This window comes from Leptodactylus fuscus, chromosome 4 (genome assembly GCF_031893055.1).
Source record: "Leptodactylus fuscus isolate aLepFus1 chromosome 4, aLepFus1.hap2, whole genome shotgun sequence".
Taxonomy (NCBI): Eukaryota; Metazoa; Chordata; class Amphibia; order Anura; family Leptodactylidae; genus Leptodactylus; species Leptodactylus fuscus.
In genome coordinates, this window is record NC_134268.1 from 54669904 (window position 1) to 54696779 (window position 26876).

Genomic DNA, 26876 nt, shown 5'->3' on the forward strand with positions numbered 1-26876 from the left:
GATGCCTGGCAGAGTGAATGCAGAGCCGGAAGAGGACGCGGGGACACTGCGCAGGGAGAAGACTTCTAAAGGTAAGAGAAGAACCAGCGTTGATTGGCCGACTGTATAGCATTCTGCCAATCAACGCTGGTTCTGCATCAAATCTTAACTTCGAACAGCTAGTAGTGTTCGATCGAGTACGAGTATTTCAAATACCGTAGTATTCAATTGAACACCTACTCGATCGAGTACTACTCGCTCATCTCTAATCATGTCCCTTTTCACCAACCTGCCCATTGAATGTTATAGATGAGTGAAAATAAAAAACAAACAAAAAAATACAACCATGACACCAAATTTCCTTCTGCTAAGCAGCCACTCTTCTTCTTATGAATGCCCATTAGACTACAGTACAGCTTCTGTTGTATCTTCATTAAAGAAACAGGAATATCTTTTAGACTGAACACGGGCTTTCTTTCTTTGGTGAGGTGATTATCTAATTGCTTTGCCCTCTCTTGGCCGTATCAACAAATCTACATTGTCCTGTTATACATTATGCTTCTCATGCTGGATATTGTCACTAAAGCAGAAACAAAGCCTATGTTCAGCCTAATTTATACACCTTCTCTATTAATGAGGACACAGCCAAAGCTGTACTGTATTCTACTATATATGCATAGCAGAAATGAACTAGAATGACACAAATCTATAGATTTGTACTATTAGAGGCAGATAATTATATTTGTATGAGAAAACCTTTTTAAAAACTTTACAAAACTACTCTAAAATACATATTCAGTTACTTATATCCATTGCTATTAATGACACAACCACTTGAAGCAAGTTCTAAATTGTTTCACCATAGACAAGGCCTCTATTACTGGAGCCATGGTTGTGATCAGCGGATTGCCATAGCTCCATCTCCTGAGACCCCAGTACTGCCGTTTTTGTTGCTGGAAGGTGCTGACAGCAAGGCATTTTATCTATAGCAACTACTGGAGGTGAAATGTAGAATTACGTGGCAACCATTTAGGGATGATTCAAGTCCATCAGAGAGGATTTTCCCTCTGGTTCATTCAGGGTGGGTCTTGAGGAGGGGATCACTCTATGACATCCAAATCCCATTATTAAGCATATTGAGAGGAGATGTCCTAATGTACAACACCTTCATGAATACAGTACCTATTCAGACATACAAGAGGTGCCAGTTTAAGTCTACAAATTGTCTAGACATTGAAAGAAAACCAATCTAATTACTATCCAGGCTTTAATTAAAGGGCCTTGTTGGTTCCATCCAGTTTGTCCATGGCTGCCTAATCTAGGGAATCTGCATTATCAAGCAAGGGTAAAGGAAATTGGCTGGAGGGTCGTGGAAAGAGCCCTTTTGTCTTGGGTGGTGAATTCAAGCAACATAAGTAAAGGATGGGATTGGGGGGGGGCTTTCTTGTGTATATATACCACTTCAGGACATGTAGATTCCATCCAGTGAAATTTTCAGAGTTCAACCCATAACCATAAAGCTACAATACTCACGTGGAGCTTATGAATGGGATGCAAGGCCCCTTGCAGACAACCGTTCTGTGGGTCAGTGTGCTCTCCGGGCCTTTCCAAACAGCAAAACTCAGGACATATCCTATTCCTGTCCAGTTTTGTGGCTGTGCTTCCGATTCATTGAATGAATGGGGCCGCAGAATCATGGCCAGGGCACGGGTGGCACATGAATGACATCTGTGTGCCAGATGTGCCGTTCAATCATGGCCGGCAACTAGCATGTGGCCTAAATTCAATATCATCTTTAAATAACTTGTGGGATTGGAGGATTTTGTGATCGCTCGATGGTCTGCTATGGATACAGTTCTGATGACAATATTTTCATTTCTACAACAGGATCGCTGAAGCCTTACATTTGTATTTTCCATAGTACGTCGAGCATTCCCTTCGAGGGGGTGTCAGCCGTGGCCTATAAATGGAATCCATTAACTGGTAATTATGATGCCAGGTCACATCGTACACACATTTTATGATATTATTATGACATTATTAGGTACTTACTGAACCTGTAGCTTTTAAAGGACCACTAACCCCTGACTACAAACGCCTTACAGAAAGAAAGCGCAGAAACATTAACAAACAATATTCACAAGTAAAAAAACGTTCGGCAAGGTTTCAGATTATGTCGGCATTCATTAGACTTCCTGTATGTGAACCCATTAACAACTAAAGCTACAAAATGCCTAAAATGGCAAGCTACAAAAAGGACAAATGTCTACATTCTGCTAGACAACAAGGCATCTATTATACAGCTAAAAGCAGAACACGAGCGTATACATGCCCAAATGTTACTAAGTATCAGTCCTGTGTGTATAAGGTCTAAAGATCCAAGTACCACAGATTATTATATAGTATAGGGCACAAGGAGCACATTGTAATGCAGCCATGAATGTGTATAAATAAACCTGTATAATCGTTTACCTAAATCTAACCTTCCCGAGCGGCAATCTGAGATCAATGAGATTGCAAAACAGCCCACATTGTAGAAACGCAACGTATTCAGCTTCTGCGGAAAGGAAGCAGAACAAAACACTGCATTATACAGTACCAGTAAAGACAGTGAGAGTTTGAGTAATCTCATCTACACATTGTGGCGGAAAAAAAGCGTTTTTCAAAAACACGTGTTTTTGAAAAACGTAGCATGTTCATTTTAGCTGCAGAATCGTGAGCGTCTTCTCTATATACTTAATAGGTGAAGAAAAAACGCTGCAAAATGCTAAAGGAAGGGGCAACACGGTGGCTCAGTGGTTAGCACTGCAGCTTCACAGCGCTGGACTCCTGGGTTCGGATCCCGCCACGAACAACATCTGCAAGGAGTTTGCATGTTCTCCCCGTGTTTGTGTGGATTTCCTCCCATTCTACAGATAGGGAAAAAAAAATGTACATTGTGATCCGTATATGGGGCTCACAATCATTTAAAAGAAAAAAGAAAAATGCTGAAGTAAAATAGAAAATACAATACACTTTTGCTGTTTCGCTATGTGGGGTCATTCTCTTAAACCACACGTTGAAGAAAAGATCCTTTTTTTTGTTGCAGATTTTTGTATAGTTTTTTTTTTAGCCATAGCCAGGAGTGGATTTAGCAGAGAGGAGAAGTAGATGGACTTCCTTTAGATTTTTCATGACATTCTTGTCTTTGGCTCATAAAGATGCAGAAAATTCTGCAACCAAAAAAAGGAGCGCTTCCCACAAAGTGTGTCCTGAGCCTCAAGGAAATGCCACCTAGTTATCATGACCCAGTGTTTAGGAGAGCCGTCTTTCCATACAACCGCTCATTGTATATAGTTGCCAATCTTTTGACAAATGCCCAATACCGGTTTCCGTGCTCACTGAATATTTTATGATGTATCGTGTAAATAGGGATATACTGCCAATACTCAACACAACTGAGAGGAAGAGGAAGGATCATAGTAGTAATAGGCCTGTGCAAACAAGCTCTTTCTGCCTGAACATCGGGTGGTGTAAGAAGACCCTTAATAAGACTCTAATCCCATCCACACAGTGCAGAAGAAAAATCTGCAGCGGAAATACTGTAAGTCGCAGCATGTCAATTATACCTACGGAAAAGCTGGTGGTTTCCATATAGATATAACAGAGGCAGAAACTTTGTGTGAAAAACGCTACGGAAAAACCGTGATGCGTTTCTTCCACATGCTTTTCTGAAGTGTTTTTTGGCTCTCTACATGGGTCTTAAGGAATTTCTTTTTTTTGATTCTCAATTTTAAGACTTAAGGAATTTTTTTGAATTTTTAGTTTTTCTTTGGAATGAATAGGTGACTGGAAATCAGAGGAGCCACAGCAGAAAGATTAAATTAAAAAAAAAAAAAAAAAAAAAAAGTTTATCAGATATGTAAACCATGCATTTATAAGCCTAGCACTTCCCCTATGTGCTGGTGATGCCAGACTACAGTGGGCACACTAGACCACATTTCTTTGGATTGTCCTCTGATCTGCCCTTTTTGGATAGAGATCAAGGCCCTTATGGATGCCCTGTTTCTGTAGGGAGTTCCAATGGGTCCTCTTACCGATTTACTTAATCTACCACTCAGACATCTGGGTAAAAAGTCTTGCAAGATATTTCTATACCTGTGCACCACTGCCAGAACACTGGACCCCCCAGGGATCCTGAACTAATTGCTCGTATGAAGGATATCCGTAGTTTGGAGTATCTGATCACCTCCCTCAACCATACGATGGAGGCCTGCAATGCCATATGGTCTTCCTGGGACACCCATTCCATTCTGCAAGGTCTCTAACTCCTACTCTCCCTTCTCCCCCTTGTCGCCTCCCATATACTGTCAGTGGTACTCAATAATTTGTTCTTTCTCTATACACATCCATGTTTGTTTAGCTACTGTTGAGCTACCTGGCCGCTTGCTGTGGCACAATTCTATTTTTTTTTTATTACCATGTATACTCGAGTATAAGCCGACCCGAATATAAGCCGATGCCCCTAATTTTACCACAAAAAACTGGGAACACTAATTGACTCGAGTATAAGCTGAGGGGGGGGGGGGGGAGGATGCAGCAGCTACTGGAAAATTCCAAAAATTAAAATGGTCGGAGAGTTTTTGGGTGCAGTAGTTGCTGGGGAAGGGAAAGGGGAGGGGGTGTTTTGGTTGTCTGTCTGCCCCTTCCCTGAGCTTGAGGACTGTTTTTTTTTTCCCCCACTTGGAATTCAGTCTGGCTGAATATAGGGTATCTGCAGTGCTCCTATTAACCCCTTCCCGACGGAACAGGAGCACTGCAGAGACCCTATATTCAGTAGACACAGGGATACCTAATGTGTTTGTGTGTCACAGTCATTTTCTACTTTTGTATGTATTCTAGGGAAAGGAGGGATTTACAACTTTTATTTTTTTTTAAATCTTTTTTTTTTTTTTTTTGCACTATTTTATGGGAGATTCTAAACATTGATATTGTGGCTGGTCAGACCCCCCCCCCCCCCCAAAGAAAAAAATATTTTTATTTTTTGCTGACTTGAGTACTCAAGTATAAGCCGAGGGGGGCTTTTTCAGCGCAAAAACTGTGCTGAAAAATTCGGCTTATACTCGAATATATATGGTATCATTATTGTTATTGGGTATATTATGAAAATTTCAATAAAAATTCCAGTTTAAAACCCACCAAAACATGCACTTATGTGGAATTTATGACACCAAAAGTGTCGTCTGGCTTATTCCTATAGGAGAAACAACAATACAGTAATAATGTAAATCCTACAGAACAGATATACGTTGTATGTCAGAACCTAGCAAATTGTAATCTTTTCCCATTACCTTTGTGACGTCAGTCTAATGCAGTCTCTCTGAGGAGCGCCACATAAAACTGGTCATATACATTAGTCATGAGACCGCGCGATCAGTGAAAATATCTAAACATGGCCAGTCTTCTTCTGTCAGATAACAGTTTCCCATCTACCATGTCAATGGACATTTGCAGTAATTTTATGACCAAATGCGGGTTGTAATTGTCTACTTCAGTCAACAAAAATTGAATGTGTATGGCCAACTTAAGTCAGACGCCCCCTAGCTGTTAATGAGTAAATTCTCATTTTCTGCTTATACTGATGTTATACTAGATTCACAATATATGTAAAAGGTAAACTCAGGAATATTTGGCATTTTAGTATAACTATAGAGATGGTGTGACCCGAGGGTGAAGCCTTAACCTAATGTCATAATTAAAGGGGCTCAATTAGCAAAATCATGCTGATAGAGCCCCACATATGCGTGAATAGCCTTTAAAAAGGCTATTCAGGCACCGTAAAAGTTATATTAAACTACCCCCCCCCCCCCGTTTTAAAATAATACCCTAAAAAAGAATGTGCTCTACTTACGGATCGTGCACCCTGGGCGGGCATTCAGGGTGTGTCTTCTTCTTCATCCACGCCTCTTCTTCCTCCGATGTCCTCCGGTCCCGTCTTCCTCCAGCGCTCGCGAGCAGACACTGATATAAAAAAATGGCCTGTGCGTATGCACAGTAGCATGCGGCTCCTACTACGGCTACTGCGCAGGCGCCCAGGCCATTTTTTTATATCAGTGTCCGCTCGCGAGCGCCAGAGGAGGACGGGACCGGAGGACGTTGGAGGAAGAAGAGGCGTGGATAAAGAAGACTGTGCACCCTGAATGCCCGCCCACAGTGCACGATGCGTAAATGTTAACATTCTTTTTTAGGGTTTTATTTTAAAACGGGGGGGGGGGGGGGATAGTTTAATATAACATTTACGGCATCTGAATAGCCTTTTTAAAGGCTATTCACGCATATGTGGGGCTCTATCAGCATGATTTTGGTGATAGAGCCCCTTTAAGCGGACCTGATGTTTCTGGACACGCTGTTGTTTATGTGTACATGAGGAGTAACATGATTTCTGGTGATCGTATGACTGACGTTTTTAGCAGTTCCCCTTTCTACCATTGCTAATGTCAGTTGCTGTCTTTTGTGATAGGAAGAACGATTCCATCACAGACTGGTTCTGTGTCTGTTCCCATTGACAAGATGATGGAAGCGATCTCTCTTAATGTCTGTTTTCTTTTGAAACAAAAGTCCTGCATACTAGTTATACCCCTGTACAAATATATACGCGTGTGTGTATCCTACCACCATAAATGTGAAAGTTTGTATGTTTGTTACTCAATCACCGAAAATGGCTGAACAGATTTGGATGAAATTTGGCACATAGATAGTTTGTAACCTCGATTAACACATAGGCTACTTTTTATCCCGATAAATGACATGGCTTCATGACTGTTATGAATTTGTTTGTATACTATACTAAACTGCTCTTGCTGATCAAGCCTGGTCTGTTATCTCTCTAAACACACAGATAACACTGAGTCCATTGTGTACAAGCATTTGCATATTATCTGATCTGCTCCAGGCAGTGCTAACACACTGGATGAGAAACATGCCAACTTTAAACATGCTGGGAAAAAGAAAATCTAATTTAATCACAAAATTTGAAAACAACTGGACTTCTCAAGCAGAGCTAAGGAGGATTGAGCAATTTTAGGGGTCAACCCCCTTTTAGAGCATCTGAAATGCCAGAGCAGGCAGATCATCGACACCAACAACAAGATCATTATATGGCGTCCTAGCGAGCTGCTGAGATGCCAGAACAATCACGGACATGGCGTGAGGAATGAGTTTGGCGGCAGGCCAACTTTAACAGTTGCTGAAATTCTGGAGCAGGTGGATCACCGACACCAACAACACACTCATATGACGTCCCAACGAGCTGCTGAGACGCCGGAACAATCACAGGCACGGTGCGAGGAACAAGTTCAGCAGCAGGCCAGATTGAGAGCTGCCAAAACGCCGGAGAAGGCAGATCATTGACAGGAACAATTTGCTGAATATAGGCGGATCATTGACGCCAACAACCCGCAGACGAAGTTGAAGGCAGAAGCTAGTGTACATATATATGTATCTGTGGGGGGCCCACTCAGTTTCTGCCCTGAGCACTTCCCTTAATACAGACAAAAGCAATCATTGCCGTTAATAGTATCAGGCCTTGTTCACATGGTAGAATCTGGTGCCAATTTTGAGGCAGATTTCGCCTTCAAACCAATGACAAGATTCTTCCCTCATTCTACCTCCCATTGAAAACAATTGGAGCAAGACGCTGGATCTTGCCGTGGTTTCTGACTCCCCACTGGATAGACTCATTCATTTGGGACTAATCAGTTGTGGAAAGCCGCAGGGTAGTACTGATACTCTGTACAAGAGATGAGCGAGTACTGTTCGGATCAGCCGATCCGAACAGCACGCTCGCATAGAAATGAATGGACATAGCCGGAACGCGGGGGGTTAAGCGGCCGGGCGCCATCAAAGCGGAAGTACCAGGTGCATCCATTCATGTCTATGGAGTGTGCTGTCCGGATCGGCTGATCCCAACAGTACTCGCTCATCTCTACTCTGTACCCATCACTGTGAGCAGAAAATAAAGAGGAATATGAGACATTCCCCTTTACTTTCCAACGTCTGAATAGGTTCTATGTAGTTGTATGTAATGGACTGTACTACAGTACTTCAGTAGGTCCGCCTCAGCAAAATAAAGACCCAATGTCGGTTGTTGGTGCAGCGCACATGAATTGCTCTAAAATGGGCCCACTGAGGCTCTGTGACCCACAAACCTGAAGCCCCTTCAAACAGCTGACTGGCAGAGTCGGACCTTTCTGATCTGATAATAAAGGCCTACCTATCCTAACAATAGGTCTTCAACATAGTGATCCCCAACTGATCATGATGAATCGCATAAGAATGTAACAATCCCTACAAGGTTCAGACGCCATGGACTAGACCGGACCATCCATTGCCTTGCTCCGATAACAGACGAACCTGTATTGCCTGTAAATAAAATCACAGCCTAAATCCGATGCAACATCCGCCGCCATAAGCTTGCCCTTGCTTTACATTGTTTTGCCATGCACTAGCTTTTGCTGCTACAGTTCATCTGCCAGAATTTTCAGCCCTAGCAAGCTGGCATCAGATGTAGCTGACAAGGTTATATCTAAGAATACAAGATACAGCACTTCGCATCTGACAGGGATTTCATTGGTATTTCTGAGATTCCCCTTTTCTGGTTCATAATGATTACATCTGTGTCGCCCAGACGAAACGCATTTCAGTGATTGTGCAATTTCCTAACTCCAGGATATCAGGGGAGAGGGCTTCTTAGCTTTCTGCCATTTAACTCACATTGCAAATAGTGTTTTGCTTCAACAATATCTTTATCTAATATTATTACATTATCAGTGCACATGACGGTGAAAAAAGGATATGTAATGGATGGGGGTTCTTTTGTTTTGTCTTTCTAAACGGGTTGTCCAGGATAAAATCATAGCTCTAAATTAAGCCAAACACCCTCCTCCCCCCAGGCACTTTTTCTGGTGATGCAGTTTCCCCATTTCCGAAAACAATACGGCAGCAGCAATGTTACTCCCCCCATCATACTTACCTGTCTTCCTGTTGGCATCTTCTGGGCATGGAGCATCTTTCTAGAGAGCCGGCTCCTCCTTGGCATCTGCTGGCCTCCCACGCCTGCGCAATAGAACCTGAGTGCTGACATTCCATCTCTACTGCACAGGCTGATGTCAGGAGGAGCTGGTCACACAGAAGGATGTGATCTACCATGCCAGAAGATCCAGACAGGAAGACAGGTAAGTATGTGTTGGGGGAGGGGGGGATGGGCTGAGTTAGTTAGGAAGGGCTAGTAGTTGGCGATAAGTTAGGAAAACAGGCAGGGAGTGTAATAGAGAAGGAGGGGGAGGGAATGAGTGGGGGAGGTAGTGCGAGTCAGCTCTGAATGAAGAGCAATGTATTAAGGTAGTTGTAGGATAGAAACAGGAACCATGTAAAGAAATCCAGAAGATCCCAGAGAACCCCAGAAATCACTCAAAATACTGCTTAAGATATTTGGGTATAGTTGTTAACCCGTTAATACCGCTAAGAGACCTTTTTTTTTTTTACACCAGGAGAGAGACTAAAACAGCTGTAATACATATATACTATAATAGGGTCTGTCCGATGTCCGTCATTTTTAAACTGATACTGGTGCAGGACTTTTGTTTCCTTCAAAGATTTTCGGCGGACTCTGCGATGGAGACTACAGTGCAAATGTGAACATAGTCTTAGCTTATCTGTTTGTTTTTTCCCATTGACAGTAAAAAAAAAAAAAAAAAAAGGATGTAAAATGGACGTTAAAAACGGAGTCACAAAACTGATGAAAAACAAGAAAACAATGCCACACTGATGGAAACCAGATATAAAAAAAGAAGAGAGTTTCATCCATTTTTAATGTCGTGGAGAAGATGAAGAGGTTCCAATTTTTTAACAGGAGGCACTTGGATAACATCGGAGTGTCTTTAATCTTTCGCTGATTTCAATGGGAAGTTTTGCTCAGAGCTGGCGAGGACATGCTGCAGAATCCTTGGAAAGGAGCATAGGAACCCCCCTTGGACATCACAATGTTATATCCATATATCCTAAGGAGGATCTGTACACAGATTAACCTAATACTTATAACGTTGTAGTGGACCAGATACACCTATTCATGGCAAAATAACCTAGTCAACTCAATTTATAGGTGAGCGCTCGCTCACATGGAATATTCCAATTATTTTGTACCCATCCTGTCCGGTCTTGTAATGACATTGGCTAAAGGATCTGTCTCTAACTGTACGGTATCCAGTCCGGATTGCTGATTCAGTGGCGTGATGTAGCATATAAGTAGGGGGCACAGCATGTAAAAAGAGCAATGTCCTAAAATATTCATTAATCGTAACTGAAGTACAATGTGCTAATCGCCCGGCCCTACCTTGAATACTGCAGGATTATTATATTGTTGGACACAGGCTACACAAGGTTCTTCTCGTGACCATATGGTGCTAGAACGACTGCTGCACTGCGCAGTTACACTGGGGATTTATATAGTTCACGCTATAAGAGCAATGTCAGAGGTCAGTGGATGCTGAAAAATCAATACTTTATGTCGGACACCGTCTCGTTTTCAGAAAACTGGGTCAGTTTTCATTTCATGTTTATTTGGCACAGTACTTGCTGGCTCTGTAAGCTGTACAGTCCTCAGAATACCACTGAGTCAGTCTCGAGCTGACACCATTGTATTGTTTTTCTACCCATTAACCACAGATAAATGACCTACATATTGTGCCTGTTAAAGCCTCGTTTTTCCTATGCCCCTTTGTTGCTAAGAGTTCTCCATCTCCCCGCGCAGACCTTTTTGTTTTCTCGAGCGCTCCTAGGTTAGCGAGTGCAGCCATTGTGTTCGCAGACAGCATTGCTAAACCACAACCACATACACTTTTGCTTCGTCCTGCCATAAAGCAGTTCACTTGCGTTCAAAGGAAAAAAGCCAAAAACCCAAAAGTCGACCCACTAGAAAGATATCAAAAGAAAAATATACAAAAGCCATAATACTGTATTTGCTTCTATTGTGAATACAAAATATAAAGTGGTGTACACCAGTTCTGATTTGGTTTCCCTAGACACTTCTACGTTTTCTAATTACATCACTGCATCTCATGGATCACTTTTATTAAAAGCATCATTACTACTGGTTGGCAGCAATTTACAGTTTATCTTACATGATAGCAGTTTCAAAAAAAAAAAAAACAAAAAAAAAACAAAAAACAAAAAATAACACAAACATTTACAAAGTCATGTCTGTAAACTTCAAGGCTAGTTTAGAGTTGAGGTAATGCTGTTTTAGCTTTGTGGCTAAAAGTAACAAAGTCCTTTAAATTAAAAATCAAAAGGAAAAAACAAAAAGGTACCTGATTTTAATTTTATGCTTAAACCAGTGCATTATAAAATTCATGAGACGACTTAACTGTAGTATTTGTCCTGTAATGACTTTAGCAGTGAGTGTGTTAAAGAAAAAAAAAAAACGAAAAAAGAAACCCCCAAAAAATTATCGGATACTTTTCACATTCAACAGCTGCCTTGTATTGCTGTGCCTCTAAGACAAGAGACGTCACTACTTAATGGAGATTGTCTGAAACGGTTTTGTGTGTGTGGAACCCTCATATACAGTCAAAAAAGGTAATGATATGTAAGAAATTCATCTTGACCTTCACAGCAAAAGAAAAAAAAAATTAGAGACAAACAAAAAAAGAGAGATAAATAACTTCATAATTCCTTAAGCAGCCTGTCCTTCGATTTGCACCATTATTCCGAAAAAAAAGTTGCTGCCTTCATAATACCAACGGTAAAAAAAAATAATAAAAATAAACCGCTGCAGCGCATTATGTAAATTTCCATTAGAAAAAAAAACAAAAGAAAAAAAGAAGAAATCTGTCCTCCAAAAACGTTTGCAAGAAATTATAAATAATGCACTGCACAATACTTAATGACCAAAATACCTTTTTGACACATCCGTGTGACATGACTTGGATTTTTTTTTTTTCCTTTTTTTTTTTTTTTTTGCTACACTATTTTACAGAACAGCTTATAAAAACTAGTTATGGACATTTACTGTGAGTGTAAACAGTAGGACTACCACTTGAAAAAAAATTTTTTTGTTTTTTTTTTTGTTTTAGAACACTGTAACTGAGACTGTTATTCATCGTTGTCCTTGTCATTTTCATCCCCGGCACTGGGCGAGTCCATTTCTTCTCCATGTGCTGTGTCATCTTCCAAAACGGATGAATCTGCAGTTTTGTCCAGGGCCTCCTCTACATCACTGGCTTCCTGACTCTCTGCTTCCCCTTTGTCAGTGGCCTTGTCTTCACTAGAGCTTACAGCACTCTGAAGTCCAGCTAGTGATGGGAAACCAGGCAATGTCAATCCTCCGAGCCCTGGAGGTAGAAACATGGATGGGTAGAAAAGGCCTGGAGCCATGGTGGACAGTAGGAAAGGACTAAAGGCCAGAGGATTTGCAGCTAACCCAGCTGTGGTAGTAGCAGCAGCAGCAGCACCAGAGTCAGTAGCATTAACAGTGTCTGTAGTTTTCTCAGAGTCTTTGCCGTCCTCATCCGTTTCGGTCTTCTTCTCTTCCGACTTTGAAGTGCCATCTTCAGCTTCTCCTTGACTGGAAGCAGTAGTAGAATTACCACCGCCGGCTGCTAACGGGTTATTTAGAAGTCCACCAAGCCCAAACATGTTGGGCAGCCCTGCCATGCCTGGCAGCATTAGAGGCAGCATTGCGGCAGGGTTTTTAGAATCGCCTCCAGCTGCAGCAGCTGTTGCGAGACCTGGAGGGAACCCCATAAGACCAGCGAGCTGGAGGGACTGCAGATTCTGAAGATTTTGAAGACTGGCTAGATCCATTCCAGCAAACAGGCTATTCATTAGTAACGGGTTTATTCCAGACGTTGAGGCTGCAGCAGCAGCAGCAGCTGCTGCAGCTGCTTTGGCAATTTCACTTTTTGGCCTTCTTCCTCTTCGGCTAGCTCCCTCTTCCCTTACAACAGGACCAGTCAGAAGTCGGTCAAACATTGACTCTGGTACAAATCCCTAGAAGATAAAATTTAGCCAATTAGTGAAAAGGAAGAAACAATGAAAGGAACAACAATGTGTCCACTGCCCCAACTCCAACACTTGGACAAGATGCAGACGGCAAAATACAAATAACATCGAAACTGAGAGGCCCATAATAAAGAGTCCTAAAAAGTCATTAATGGACAACGAATCAAAACAAAGTAAAACCATGTTGTACTTACAGATTGCTTAACAATATCTGTCCAATCTGGAGCTACAGCAAACTCAGGGTTCTCTTCTAACCAACGAGGAAGATCCCGCATAGGAGGGGCCATTGCGCCACCCATCTGTAATTAAATAAAAAGGAAGAATTCACATAAATAATATAGACAAAGGTAGAATAAAAAACTAATAGAAAACCCATGTGTTCTACTGTCCAGGCACCAACAAATCAACTATCACCATGTATACCCAACAACATTTATCTCCATAGGATGGGTTGGACAGTGGTTGAACCCCCAGAGTTCAAAATAAAGGGGGTCTCCTTTGTGAATAAGAAGTATGTGCATGCACAACCACTGCTCTGGTCTATAGGACAGATGGAGCGCTGTATATGGCTCTCTCAGACAGTCCCACATATGTGAATGGACCGTGGTTGTACATGCTACAAGATGGCCAGGAACAGGGACTGACGCACCAGCCCATACACTTAATAAGTAGTAGAGGTAGCCTGAAACCTAGGCAACACTGCGGAGATGTAGGAGTACAATATCCTGTGTGAAGAAACAATGAAACAAGTGCACTTTTTTTTCAATGGCCATTACCTTCTTTCCATTTCGTTTATTGACTACAGGCACTCGTTCATCCCCCGTTAATGTATTAATATCGAGTTTGTTAGGATTCCGACATCTATGACGTTTCTGTTTCGGCTTTTGAAATGGGGAGTACAATAAATCTGTGCTCTTCTGGTGAAGACATTTAAAATAGAGTTTTTGGTTAAAAGCAACTACAAACAGCATACAGAAATGTAAAACCGCTTTGTCTCGTACTAGGGTATCATACTTACTGGTACATAACTTGGCATATCAACGGTGTACGTAGGATGTAGTTTTAACCATTCAACCAAATCTTTATTTTTGGGTGCATCTTCCCCCACGAGTCTGGTCCCATCCTCCAAGTTAATAACAGGGATCCGGGTTTCTGGCTCCAGCTGCCCGGGAGATGGAATGTTTCTTGCTGGTGGTGTTTCGATATCTTCTTCGTATGCTTTGGTCACATCAGTATCCTCCTTTAGAGATAAAGACAGGATGTTATATTTAGGCAGCTACCTACCGTACTGAGACTCTCACGTTGGTTTTTCTTTGACTCTGCTCAGCTCTCTGAGTGGTGTCCTGAATCATAGAAAGTCCATGGACTTAAACAATGTATACCATGCCTTCTCTACTCTATAAGAAGACCTGACCAGAACAAAGCGGATGGCGCCTGCCGTTTTATTTTACCGATTGGGGTGGTTTCAGCACCTACACCACAGCTGATCAAAATTTCTGCAAAGTTGCCCTGACCATTCAGAAGTTTGTAAAAAGGATAGGAACTCCTTTAGTACATCTGCTGTATGTTACAGCTCCTTACCACAGACAATGAACTCCGCTTGCTGCTCATAAACAAAAGATCGAGACCTTCCACATTTTTCCTCCTTCCTCTCCTCCTCTTCATTGGAGGCTCTCCATCTATTAAGGAACCGTTAAGAAGATGCCTGGTCGGTGTGCAAGATAGACCTGCCTGCAGTCGCTCCATTTGAGTTTTGAAGGCATCAGAGACCGGGGTGGAGGAATTAGGCAAGATAAACTTAGGAGTTAGAGATGCGAAATTTGAGGTAGAACTTGTTGCCTCCCTGGAGGCATTTGATAAATCCACAACAGTCTCTTGTCCATTTTCTGACCCCACTTGAGATCCACGCAGCTGAGCCACCATTTCCATAAGATTTCTCCTCTTGGCAGCCCTTTCTGCTTCAACCTCAATTTTCCTTCTTCTCCGCCTGCGCCTATGTGGTACAGACAGGCTCAATGCAGCATCCTGAAAACGGACAGAAGACTGTCAATATTCACCACCAAAAAGTCCTTTACTTTTCATATTATACAAAATTGAGCATTTTTATTTCTTGCAAAGAGAGAACATACAATAAAATACTACTACATTGTCAAGGATAACTTGCCTGAGAGAGTTGTGGAGAAGCACTGATGTCTTCACTTCCACTGAAGTTGCCCTGGGCCACCATGGAGAGCTCAGCGAAGCTTCTCTTCTGCAGCGGGCTATCCATGGCAGTTGGTGTGTACCCAGGGATGAGCCCCGGGAACTCAAACATCTGGCGTCTATTTACCGGCCACTTTCCTTTCAGTACAGTCTCACAGATGTTGTCTAATCGATTGATCATCACACGATCCTGCGTCATACCAAGAAAAGCAGAAGAAATTAAGAAAACAAGTTCTACTCAGTGTTTTGGGTTTCATTAAAGATAACGTAATTCCTGCCTAGTTCTCCGACAAAGCTGTGTTTTTTTTTTTTCTTTGACTACTTTTTTTTTTTAAACATTCATTTAACCTGTGTGAGTCTAAGAAGCTCTTTCAGCCTTGTGTATTAAGGAGACAAAAGAAGAGTTACTGCGGGGGGTAAAATAGTAGGCAGTGTCTGCATATACGCTGAACTCCTACTGTTTGAGGCTGCAAAGCATTGTTTCTTATAATCATCAGCTGGTGAGCAAAGAAAGAAACATCTGCTTCAAGTATCTAGCCATCGCCGAGTTCTTCAGAGCATCGGCCTTGTTTTCTGAGCGGCTCCTCATTAGCGTCACTACTAATAAAGTTCAGCATTACAAAAACTTCTCCGCATCTTCACAATGTCAATATCCATTCCATATCCACAATTGCTTTATTTGCTCCACAGCAAAGCCCTCGTCTTAACATAAGGTCATCACGACCCCCCTTTCTCCAAATGTTTAAGACACAAAAATATACATTATCGCCAGTTACTGTGCAAGCCCCATTGTCATCATGTCTCCATTTTTGTAAGCCAAACCTCAGACACTGCTCAAAGACCACAACCAGAGCACAACAGCTGCTGCAAACCGCCTCCTTTCCACAGGAATAAGCCTATTAGTGTCTTGTTTTTATAACCAGATGGCCATGTCATGGTGATTAGGAAGCTTTTTTGCCTTATTATAATCTAAAACATACAGTGAGCACATCACAGCCATTACTACAGAGTATATTGTATACTAGAAAGAGTATACCTTGGGCCAGAAAGAGAAGGAAAATGTCCTCTCGCGAAGCATATGAAGCCCGGACTGCTCACAATCTTCCAAGAAGAAGGCATCGCGTGTTTCGTCCCTAGCAGTGCTCAGGGAAGCGTTGCTTTCTTCATCAAAGTTTTTATCTTGAGAAATTATTCCAGCTGGAAAGATAAAAGTTTCATAAATATATAGGAAAATAAAAAACTACAATATGTGTCTACTGCCTATATAGCTGATATTTAGTTCACCTTCTGTATAGGGGGTTATAGAATGCAGTCATAGGCAGAGTCCAACAAAACTGGTCAGAAATATTAAAGTCTAAAGTAAATTTTACACACTTCAGTACAGAATAGTGATGGGCGAAACCATGTCATATACATAAATTATATATATATATATATATATATATATATATATATATATTGTTTATAGTATTGAAGTGCATGAGGCCACGCTGTAATACCACACACATCCTATGGACAAGGGTGGTGCTGTTTTAAGACAACAGCAGCCATGTTTGCTCTTCCACCACTGCATTTCATGTTATAGGACAAGAATAACAATCCCTGCCATTTTAATTTTGTAGTGTTGCTTTGTAAGGGCACGATCCCAAACCAAGTAAACAATTAAATGTTTTAGCGGTACCTTCTGCTTGGGAGGATTCTTCTGATTTGTCATCATCATCATCCAATTTTTCTTCATCTTCTTCGGAGCCCTTCTCAGAGTTGGACTTCGGTTCAACATCTGGAGTCATATCTACATCTTTAGTTTCAGTTTCAGGTTTAATAGGAACAGGCTCAGGGTCGCTCTCCTGTTTTACAGACTTCTCTTCAGATTCTCCTTGCTCTTCCTCTTTGACCTCTGCTTCTTCCTTTATTTCAACATCTTCAGTTTTTTCAGACTTTACTTCCTCCTGCTCTGCAGCTTTCTCATCCCTCACTGGAGTGGAGGGCATTATGGGGGGTGTATCGCTATAACTAGAGCCAGGTGGTAAAAGGATGGGCATGTTTGGATGTGCACTTCCTCTGTTTTGAGCAAAATTCCTATGCGCCTCCAGAAAAGACAATTCTGGGTCATTGAGGATATGGTAGTCCGTCCTACTAACGCCATGTTTTGCAGCACCAATAAGTAAGTCTCTGTCATGTTTCCCACACTCCCACCACTCCGGTAAGTCAAGGCTTGGTTGGCATAATTTAAGTCGTTCATTTAACTGAGGGTGATGAAGAACTTGTTCCCTTATTTTGCGCAGAAGTTCGATGCGATAGAGCGTTCTAGAAGCACGTTCCTCAGTTATAGGCTCAATCATAGAAAGATCACACAAATCTATTATCAGAAAGAGACAGAAATTGCAGAAAATTTTTAAAAAAATAACTCAAGACTCTAGATTATAGAATGAAGCCAAGCCTTCAGAAAAGTAAGCATTCCCAAGTTTCCAACTATCTTACATACCATCTTCGGGTTTGTTTGACATACGACACACTCTTCTGCACATCGCCACAAAGCAGTTGAAATACTTCTCCAAACTCTCATCAGATTTCTTATCAAGACGGGCAAAAGCTCTAAACTGGTTCCAGTCAAACTTTTGCTTAGCTGTGTCAACAATCACTCCGAATGTAGACACAACTCTGTAGAAGTCCGCTTCTTCCCGTCTAGTCCACCTTGACAAATAAAAGTTGTGTTATTACGCATCCATTGGCATCAGTACAGAGAAGACATGTATAAAGTATAAGTACTCACTTTTGCCTTCGCTCGGTAATAATCGCTTCCCTCTCTGCTTCCAGAGCCCTTACTTCCTCTCGAGGTCGTCGTCTTCTACGATCAGTCTTCATTTGTGCTTCTTGCCTCATTTGTTGTCGCTTGTAGCTGCGTTGATAGGCAGTGATGAGCCGCCGTAGGCGGGTAGTGAGCGCTGAGGTATGGGGCCAGTATAGTTTGCCCTCTGCACCATCTTCACCGCTCTTTTCTGCAAAAAGAACAAGCTGCATTCACCTTTGTTCCTTCTATTTAGCAAATCACTTTTACCCAAAATTCTGAATAATTATTGAAGATTGTATTTGGACAGATAGACTTCAAATATAAAGCTATATGGATCATGCATGGCTAAAATCACATCTGTATCTGGACATACAATGCCATAGAGTCTAAAGCAGGTAGTGTTCACATTAGTGCTGGTGGCTTACTTATGGAGAAAATAGCACAGCATGCAGCACGATTTTATCAGAACCTGACTGACTCCATTATAAGCAAACGGGTCTGATGGGCACCACTTGTGTCCATTTTGTAATGGAGCCATTATAGTACGGTTCTGTTTAAAAAGTTGGACCTTACAGTCACATCGAGTAGAACAAAACATCTCTGAGGTGTCAGAATTCACAGACCGGGCTTGTGTCATAAGATATTTACCTTGCGTGTCCACATCCATGCATTCCTCTTTGTCTTCTAAAGGAGAGTTGGCAAACTCCTAAGGATGAAAACAAGAATTTTAGAGAAATGTCTTACAGTAAAGAAACAAACCCTGCTGTGATGGCATCTTCAGAGAGGCTGCTGGTGCTCAGCTTCCTTTCCAAGGTGACAAAATATTTTACAATCGTTGTGTTCCAAAAATTCCATATGTTGAGAAAATAAAATTGTATGCCCTTACATCAATGTCATCTTTAAATGGAAGCCTTGTGGGTTTGTACTCTGGATCTTCATCCTCTCGGTCAAAGTCTCCTCTGTCACCGCAAAAAAAAAATAAAAAAAATAAAACAATCTTAACGCCAAAGCCATAATTTACGTTTATAACAAATATTGCTGAAACTGTAACGTACCCGTCTCCGCCATCTGCCAGCATATCTGTCCCCCTCTGCTCTGCGGCAATTGCCTTAGCATCAGGCATACCAACCCTCTCCAGGAAGCAGAGAGTCGAGTCGGCCCGCATGGAATTGTACTTCTCGTAACCTACAAAAGAGCGATTGGTAAGGCAAGGGACAGATTAGAATATAACGGGGACACTTTAGATGTAAGGAGGGAGAATATATACATGTAATACGTCTTTCTTTTCAGTACTGTACACCTGACCTGAATTGCTATTTAGCCCTTACCACTTAGTTACAGTAAAACAAAGAAAGGAAAAAGGAATAAGAAGCCATCAATTACAGGAAAAGCATTGTCCATATATTTGATTTTCATCTACAACAGGAAGAGGACTGTAGGTTAATGCTTTGGTTCTTGTGTCTACATGGCCCACCCTCTAATCTAATCCATTGTTTGCCTTCGTTCGGCCAAGCTCCGGCCTAAATTTTTAACCGCTCTTCTTCCCTCTCCACTCGCTCAGCGAGCACGGGTTATATGAAAGGCCATCGAATCTGTCTTATTAGGTTTCATGTGATGTATGTCAGAAAGATGACACTGCTCCCTCTACGGTTTTAACACACTTGTTTTGCTTTTTTTAACTGGCTGAAGTGACTAGATAGAAAATGGCAGATCCCAACAGTGCACTGCAGGAGAATGATTTTAGATCTGACTAGCCTCAGCTGAGGCCCCCATTTAGGAGAAAAGAGAGAGGCTGCTGTACATAGGCAGAACAGCACAATTCAATTAGGATTTGTACTACAACACACTTCTCCTAACTGCTGTAGAGCCTGGAGCCAAACTGTAATCATGAAAGGTTTTATAAGCCATCATTCTCCCCTTTAGTCAGGCCATGCTGCTGAGAATACGCCTGCGACCTCCAGAGAATTGGGATTATAATCAGGAATCGCTCACTGTATATATCATGCCAGCTCTGCATCCCCGAGCCTTTCAAAGTTAACAAGGCTGCATCCCACTCAAGGGAGCTGGGAGTTCTCGGCGCTGACATTTGTGAAATATTGCTTGGAACAAAGCCCAGGAGGCACTTGTACAGATTAATAGCAGAGGTTAAGCCCACCATCCACTTTGACACTGGTTGGCAGAGTTAGCAAGGAAAGCAGTGCTAGAAGCTAAGTTTATGGAGATCTATAGCACTGCTCGGCCATTACTACTACAAATAAGGATTTACTTTATTTATAGATCCATGTTAAATATTTTCATTCCCCGCCCACAACTCTTGGATGGCTCACAAAAAGTGGAAGATTGTTCGGATCTGTTCTCGCTCTACAGAAAAGGATAGTGTCAATGGAGAGTAGAACGTGCTGCTAAATTCAGGGCTTTACAACCAGGCCCAGTTCCCAACAATACCTTTAAAACAATGGACAAGAAATGAGAATCTTCCAAGAAGCAGTTACAACTTCTTTAAGAGAGGAATACTTAGTGCCCAAGGATGTCTAAGAGGTCAAGATCCACCCTGCCCATCACCCAGAATCTAGGCCTAAGCCAACAAAAGCTAAACTGGACATACCATGCTTGAAGACGCCAATTAAAAGGGACTTATCAGCTTCATTGTCCCACCAGTCAGTAGGAACTTCTGCATGGAATGGCTCTGGTATCCACACATCTACCTCACTGTAAAAGGAAGACAAAGAGACACAGGGTATAAGGCTTCTAGTAGAACCAGCAAATCTGGCACATTGAATATACCATCCAATCCGAGACACCATGTTGTAAAGCGGGAGGAGCTGAGCAGGTAGGTTTTTTTTTGTTTTTTTTACATGACGTCCCCTGTATTCTATATGTCATTTGTATTCTATCACATGTCACTTACATTTTTTTGATTTTTCCCTATCAATATGTCTTTAGGAGGAAATCAGTATGTCTATGGGATAAAATCCACGCAAACATGGGGCGAACATACAAACTCATTGCAGACGTTGTCTTTGGCAGGATTTGAACCCAAGACTTCAGCACTGCATGGCTGCAACGTTAACCATTGAGCCACCGTGTTGCCCCTTTGAGTTGGTAGTTTTATTACAAGAGTTCCAGTATAATGTGTCATTTATTCATTTAAATCTCTGCTCACTAGGAGTCCAGTCAGCTTAGGAGTCCAAAGGGCGGGCCTACTCAGTGACATTTATGCAGGGAAAGGACCACCTCCTGGATTCCTAAACCCAATAGGAGTGGGAACTAAATATTTTTCCACAAAACCATATATCAGTCTGCTCTTTTCCTGCTCTATAACACGCTGCCAAGTGCTATAATTAAAAAAAAAAAAAAAAAAAACATGGTGGGAATGGAGTGACAAAATTAACCATTCACAGTTAAACTGTAGGAATTTGGGGCAATAACTACAGTAATCCATGACAAAGGATTGGACGGTCCAAAGCCACTTACATGGGCACCAGCATCACTACTGAACTAAATGTGCTCAGTCTATGCTGAAGCTGTCAGAAATTAGAAATGGGAAGTTTTCAGGTTATTCATAACTGGTAAAAAAATTACAAGTTCCAATTTTATTACTGGATTTTGTTTTAATTATTTAACAGTTAAGCATGGCAACCAATAACCGCAAAAACCCATAAAAGACAACTAATACTTGTATTTTACTATACCAGCGTAAAGATTAAAGCAAGATATATTAAAAAAGGGTAAAATACCCAAGGGTTAATGAAAATCCGAAAAAGGCGAAGAATGTAGAAGCGGCACAGAATAATTATTAACAGCAGGTACAGACCTTGCTCTTCTGTGACAAGGACAAGCCGTACATTCACTAACCTTGAGTCAGCACCCTCTAAGATTTTGTCAGCTTGGTCCCCTATCACTTCTTGCCTGAGATAGTACAGCATGCGGACACGCAGCAGGACCCTGGAGAGGAAGAGAAGAGAGGGGGTGAGGGGAGAAATTCTTAACTTCAGAATTGTTTGCCAACAGTGGCTTTTGGCAGCTGCTGCTGTTCATCCATCATCCTGCCAAGGCTGATTAGCCATGCTGTATGGTAGGCTTGAAGCGTGACAGATGGTGGCATATAATCACCTCTGTGTGGTGCTTTCTGCTGGCTTCCAACGGGCCTGCCTGGCAACCGCTCACGCTGCACAGGGAGGGAGCAGGCTGGGCCCAACCCAGGCGCATTACATTTAGTCCTACCTAGTGCAGCTTGTGAAGTTCAGACACGTACTGCACCGCTGCCTCTGAAGTACTGGAGCAAGTTTGTAAACAACTGAGCAGATGGCTTTCAGTAACTGTTCTGCTTCATTATCTCATAAAATTTCCTCAGCTGCTGCCTTAATACCATTTTTGGAAGCACATCAGAAGTTGCAAGGATAAACGAGATCTATAATCTGGGTTTTTTTTTTTTTTTTCCTCCTGTCTTTTTTTAAACCACTGAACAATAAACCCTCACAATGGGATGGTGGGTTTTTCGGATTATATAACTATTTGTTTTCTGTAAGAAAGCCAGTTTTATAGAGCTATAACCACTTGCAGCCTCCCGTCCTTGGAGGAAGTCCGCAGAGCCTGCCAGGTTTAACTATATGTGGCACAGGGGAGACGTCAATGTCACTTTGCAGGTGAACTTGCGGCGCTCTTTCAAGCAAAACTATTCAAAAGCTAAAGACTGAACTTCGGTAAGTGCACCCCTGCCAGACCTTAGATGAAGTTCACACTAGGCACATTACATGCAAGGGGGAAAGGAGGGGGTGATCAGGGGCGCCAGCCGATCGCTGCACCGCAGAATACTCTTTTTAGCTTGCAAAATTTTCAGGGGTTTGATAAACAATATAAAGTACACCAAGTTGGGGTGTTACATGTCCGACCCGATGACTAGAAACCTTTCTTTAGAAGAATCGTTCATGACCTTAAATGCAAGGAAAAAAGAACTTGACGTATTCTAAGGCTTCAGCTTGCCCCCATGATAATAATGCTGCTACAGGAAAGCCCAGAATGCCACTCTATTACACATGGTAATCACAGTTATTGGGAGACTGGGGCTCGCTGGCTATATAATTAATAGCTAGATGCATTATTTCAGAGACTAGTGGTTAGCCAGATGTTGAGGATATTCTGCTTGAATGCAGGTCTGTGGGTTATGGCCGTCTCATTTATCTATGCCGACATGCAGGCTCAATAGGCGGTGCGGCGCAGCATAAGCCATTCGTGGTCCTTGAGCTGAAACGTCATCTCTCTGCAGGTGGCAGTCCTTTGGACAGTACTTGTTCCAGTTAATGAGGTGATAGACGCCCTTGCTGCAGTATTCAGTACCTTTCACAGGATGCGGAAGAAATGTCACATACGCAGTCTGCTATAGGTTACAGAAGTGGGACGTGTGATGACTGCGGTTCTGCATTCAATGAGGAAATTAATGGCGACCATTCTGGTCCACGTATGGGCTGTGTATTTAGCTACAGCAAATGTCATGCAGCAGTTCACAACGAAAAGTCACTGTATATTGCAAATAACAGGAAAGATCGAATGGATAGGAGAGCAGTTTCCTACCTATGGAAAAAAAGTCTCGTAACACCGATTCCAAGTATTGTGGCAACAAAAGGGAAGGAGTTATGAAAACTGAAAAGCCTGAGAATCGCCCATCGAAACCAGATCGCTTCTGTCATTTTCTGTTTCAGGGTCTCTGACAGAAGAGATCTAGAACCTGACTGGTGGCTATGAGCAACCTTTCCACTTTTTGCTTCTTTCTAACCAATATCTATTAGCATGGCACAAAGCCTCTTACTTTAGGGCAGTCATATAGTTAATACAGCTATTCAGAATCAGTAATATGCATTCCCATTGAATTCAATAGCAATGCACCAAAGTCTTAAACACACAGCACCTAAACTGTGAAACCAAAGCGCTGAAAATTCACACACTCCACTACAGGCGCTCATTCTCTGCGCTGAACACTGGCCTCTTTGTGGTCAGAGTGTGAATCGCTGCTGTTTGCCTGTGGTCACACCTTAGAAGAAAGTCACTTTCACTACTTACTTGTTACAGTGATGCTTAAGATGCTTTTTGTAGCTATCCTCCTGAAACAAGGTGTCCGGATTACAGCTATGGAGCCAGTCGGCGTGTTTGAGCACAGGCTGAGCATTTTGGCTTTTCACCTTCTTTCCTTTCCGTCCTCTGGGTACTGGGGCAGAAAGACCTTAAATGACAACACAACAATTCATCATGAAGTGCAACTGTACATGAACATAACAGGGCACAGAAACAGATTTACATAGTTAAGAATGGTGCAGATTATTTCACATCATTGATGCAGAAATATATGTGGTGCGAGCCTCAAACACCCTCCAAAAATAATTCTATAATATAAGTCTGCTTGATGAGGCTAAACTGCTCACTGTAGCCTAGGATAAGTGGTGTGTACACTATACATGTGATGTATATACGCACTAATGCAGCCAAACCCAATAACAGAGCTATTGGGCCAAGGGTATACTCTTTGGCCGGCCCTACTGATGATCCAATGTTGGTGATCGGTTGCCATTTGCAGGTTGAGACAAGAGGTGCTAGGTGCATGTATGAATAAGCGCCTCCAGCATTTGAACTACTTATGTAACATTAGATCTGAAGACTAGTGTGTAAATTAGAGGTTGTCACTCACGGGGATCATCTCTTTTGTTTCCAAGCAAGTGCTCAAACCTTCAAAGACACATATGTGAGAATTGCTAAGACCTTATTCACACAACAGATCCGGCCATTGAAGCCGACAGTCTTCCCGGTGACTGCTGCTAAAAACAGATCCACTGCAATCTGTGTGGCCACCAAAATGGACACCAGTAACCAGTAACGTTAGACCATTTTCATGGCAGAATGAATGGACTTGCTGTGTATTTAAAATCCACATGCTGAAATTCTCTGTATCATGTGGATGAGGTTTGAGCTGCAACTGTATTCCACTACAATATCTGCAATATTTCTGCTACATGTGAACGTACCCTTAAATCCCTTATAATGCAACATAATATAATAAATATATAATAAATACAACAATGTAAGAGTCATTTTAAAGAACTTGTTTATCCACAAGTTACCCTAACAGGCTAATACATCTGAACAATGTATAACCTACCAGAGTGGTTCACCAGAGCGCGCGTCTGCCCGTCCTCTGTGGGGGTAATGAGGTCCCAGATGAAACTTTTAATGTTCTCGTCCCCTCTGTAATGGTTCAGACAGTAGACCAGAATGGTACGGCAGATGGTTTCCACATCTTGTTCGGAAAGCTGACGCTTGAACCGCCCGTGGGAAAGAATATCCATCCAGCGGCCCCACCTACCACAAAATTGAGAAAGTTCATATTGCGCAAAGGACAAATGGCAATACGAGCTCCATAAGAATTCAGATGTCTAATGGGTGATGACATACAAGCTCAGAATTACAACTCTCTTCAAGCAAGTGCTGAAAAGCAAAAGCTCAAAAGTCCTGTTAAGACTATGTCACATACAACATACTATCAACACATACAGCAGAGATCAGAGGCCAAGAACATACCCATAGACCAGTAGATTCTTCTCAACTCGGAAGCATTCACTTCTTGCATAGCCTTGAGACTTGTCCTGAGGCCTACGTGGTTTGATGCTAGGCTTGTCCTCAGAATCACTCTCCAAGTCTGAAAATTCCATGAGTTCATCTTCTTTTACAGCGCTGTAAAGCCTGGTTTGTTTCCTTACACGCGGGGTATCAATTACCAGAGTGTTCTACAAGGCGAACGAAAGCACAAATGAAGCATTGCAACTCATCACGTACCCTTCACTAATGGAGGTCAAGACACTTACCCTTCCATTTAATACATCAAGATCCAGCTCCGCTTTCTTTGCCCATTTCTGCCAGAAATTCGGATCATCCAGAGATATATCAGTCCGGTTTCCAGAGGCAACAAAACTGGCCTGATATCGAAACATATAAAAAAAACATAATACATATAAGAAGTGATAACCGCTGAACACCATACACTACAGAAATAAAAACATTGAGAAAAAGCTGAGGAAACAATACCATTTATCATAAGCGTATGTAGGACTGGGCTTCATATCACGTGATGATAATCTGTGACAAAGCCACGTCATCTGAAATGACAGCATACCTTGGCAAAGGTTGAGCCCTTTCCTTCAGACTCTATAGTGATGGTGTGAGTTCGTCTGGAGAGAATTTGATCGATATCCTCTTCACAGAACTTGGAGCCTTCGTCTTCTTCATCCATTAGCGCGCCATATGCCCCCTTCCGCAGTAGGTCTTCTATTTCCTTCTTAGAAAGCTGTTGTACCTGCAGGTAGTAACGGGAAAACACTTAGTGATACTATATGCACACACGTTCATTTGTTATGCTCTATGCATCTCATGTACACTATTAGCAAACTATATGATGGTTGGGAAGGTTTCTAGTGTTTGTAAGGCCTTTGTGGTACCAGCTATTCTGCACATGGGTTTCTCAGCTCTTCTCATATAATACATCACATGCATTCGTATTGACTATATACAACAGAGTATGTTTATTTTGTAGTGTTTGATATATTCTAACCGGAGACAGTGTCAAGTTCCTGTGGTGATGTCATGGAGGATGATTGGAGATAGGCTTACCCCATTTGTGGCATTCTCCCTTCCGCTCATGGATTGCAGTACAGCCTTGTCTAAGCCAAGTTTAAGGCTGGCCTTATCAAACATTTCCCGCTCGTAGGAATTCCTTGTGATCAGCCGATAGATTTTCACGGATTTACTTTGCCCAATGCGGTGGCACCGTGCCTGTGCCTAAAGACAAACAAAAAAGTCAGGATCTGCCTGTACCCTGGAAGTT

At 42.1% G+C, this 26876-nt stretch overlaps 1 protein-coding gene across 1 annotated transcript in view; it reads right to left on the reverse strand.

Annotated features, from left to right (window-relative positions):
• Positions 1-10963: 10963 nt before the first annotated feature.
• The window catches only part of CHD7 (chromodomain helicase DNA binding protein 7), a 105887-nt gene continuing 89974 nt past the window's right edge, over positions 10964-26876 (reverse strand). Inside the window, exons 18-38 of the mRNA XM_075270397.1 lie at positions 26663-26830; positions 26169-26348; positions 25861-25971; positions 25577-25782; positions 25158-25357; positions 24068-24227; positions 21866-21955; positions 20616-20719; positions 19066-19195; positions 18897-18969; positions 18659-18716; positions 17993-18218; positions 17705-17913; positions 16901-17578; positions 16256-16416; positions 15182-15409; positions 14599-15042; positions 14036-14257; positions 13794-13934; positions 13212-13316; positions 10964-13005 (exon numbers count right to left, since the gene is read on the reverse strand). Coding sequence (XP_075126498.1) covers positions 12109-13005; positions 13212-13316; positions 13794-13934; positions 14036-14257; positions 14599-15042; positions 15182-15409; positions 16256-16416; positions 16901-17578; positions 17705-17913; positions 17993-18218; positions 18659-18716; positions 18897-18969; positions 19066-19195; positions 20616-20719; positions 21866-21955; positions 24068-24227; positions 25158-25357; positions 25577-25782; positions 25861-25971; positions 26169-26348; positions 26663-26830 — 4791 coding nt within the window. The 3' untranslated portion in view covers positions 10964-12108. The remainder of the gene's footprint in view (positions 13006-13211; positions 13317-13793; positions 13935-14035; positions 14258-14598; positions 15043-15181; positions 15410-16255; positions 16417-16900; positions 17579-17704; positions 17914-17992; positions 18219-18658; positions 18717-18896; positions 18970-19065; positions 19196-20615; positions 20720-21865; positions 21956-24067; positions 24228-25157; positions 25358-25576; positions 25783-25860; positions 25972-26168; positions 26349-26662; positions 26831-26876) is intronic.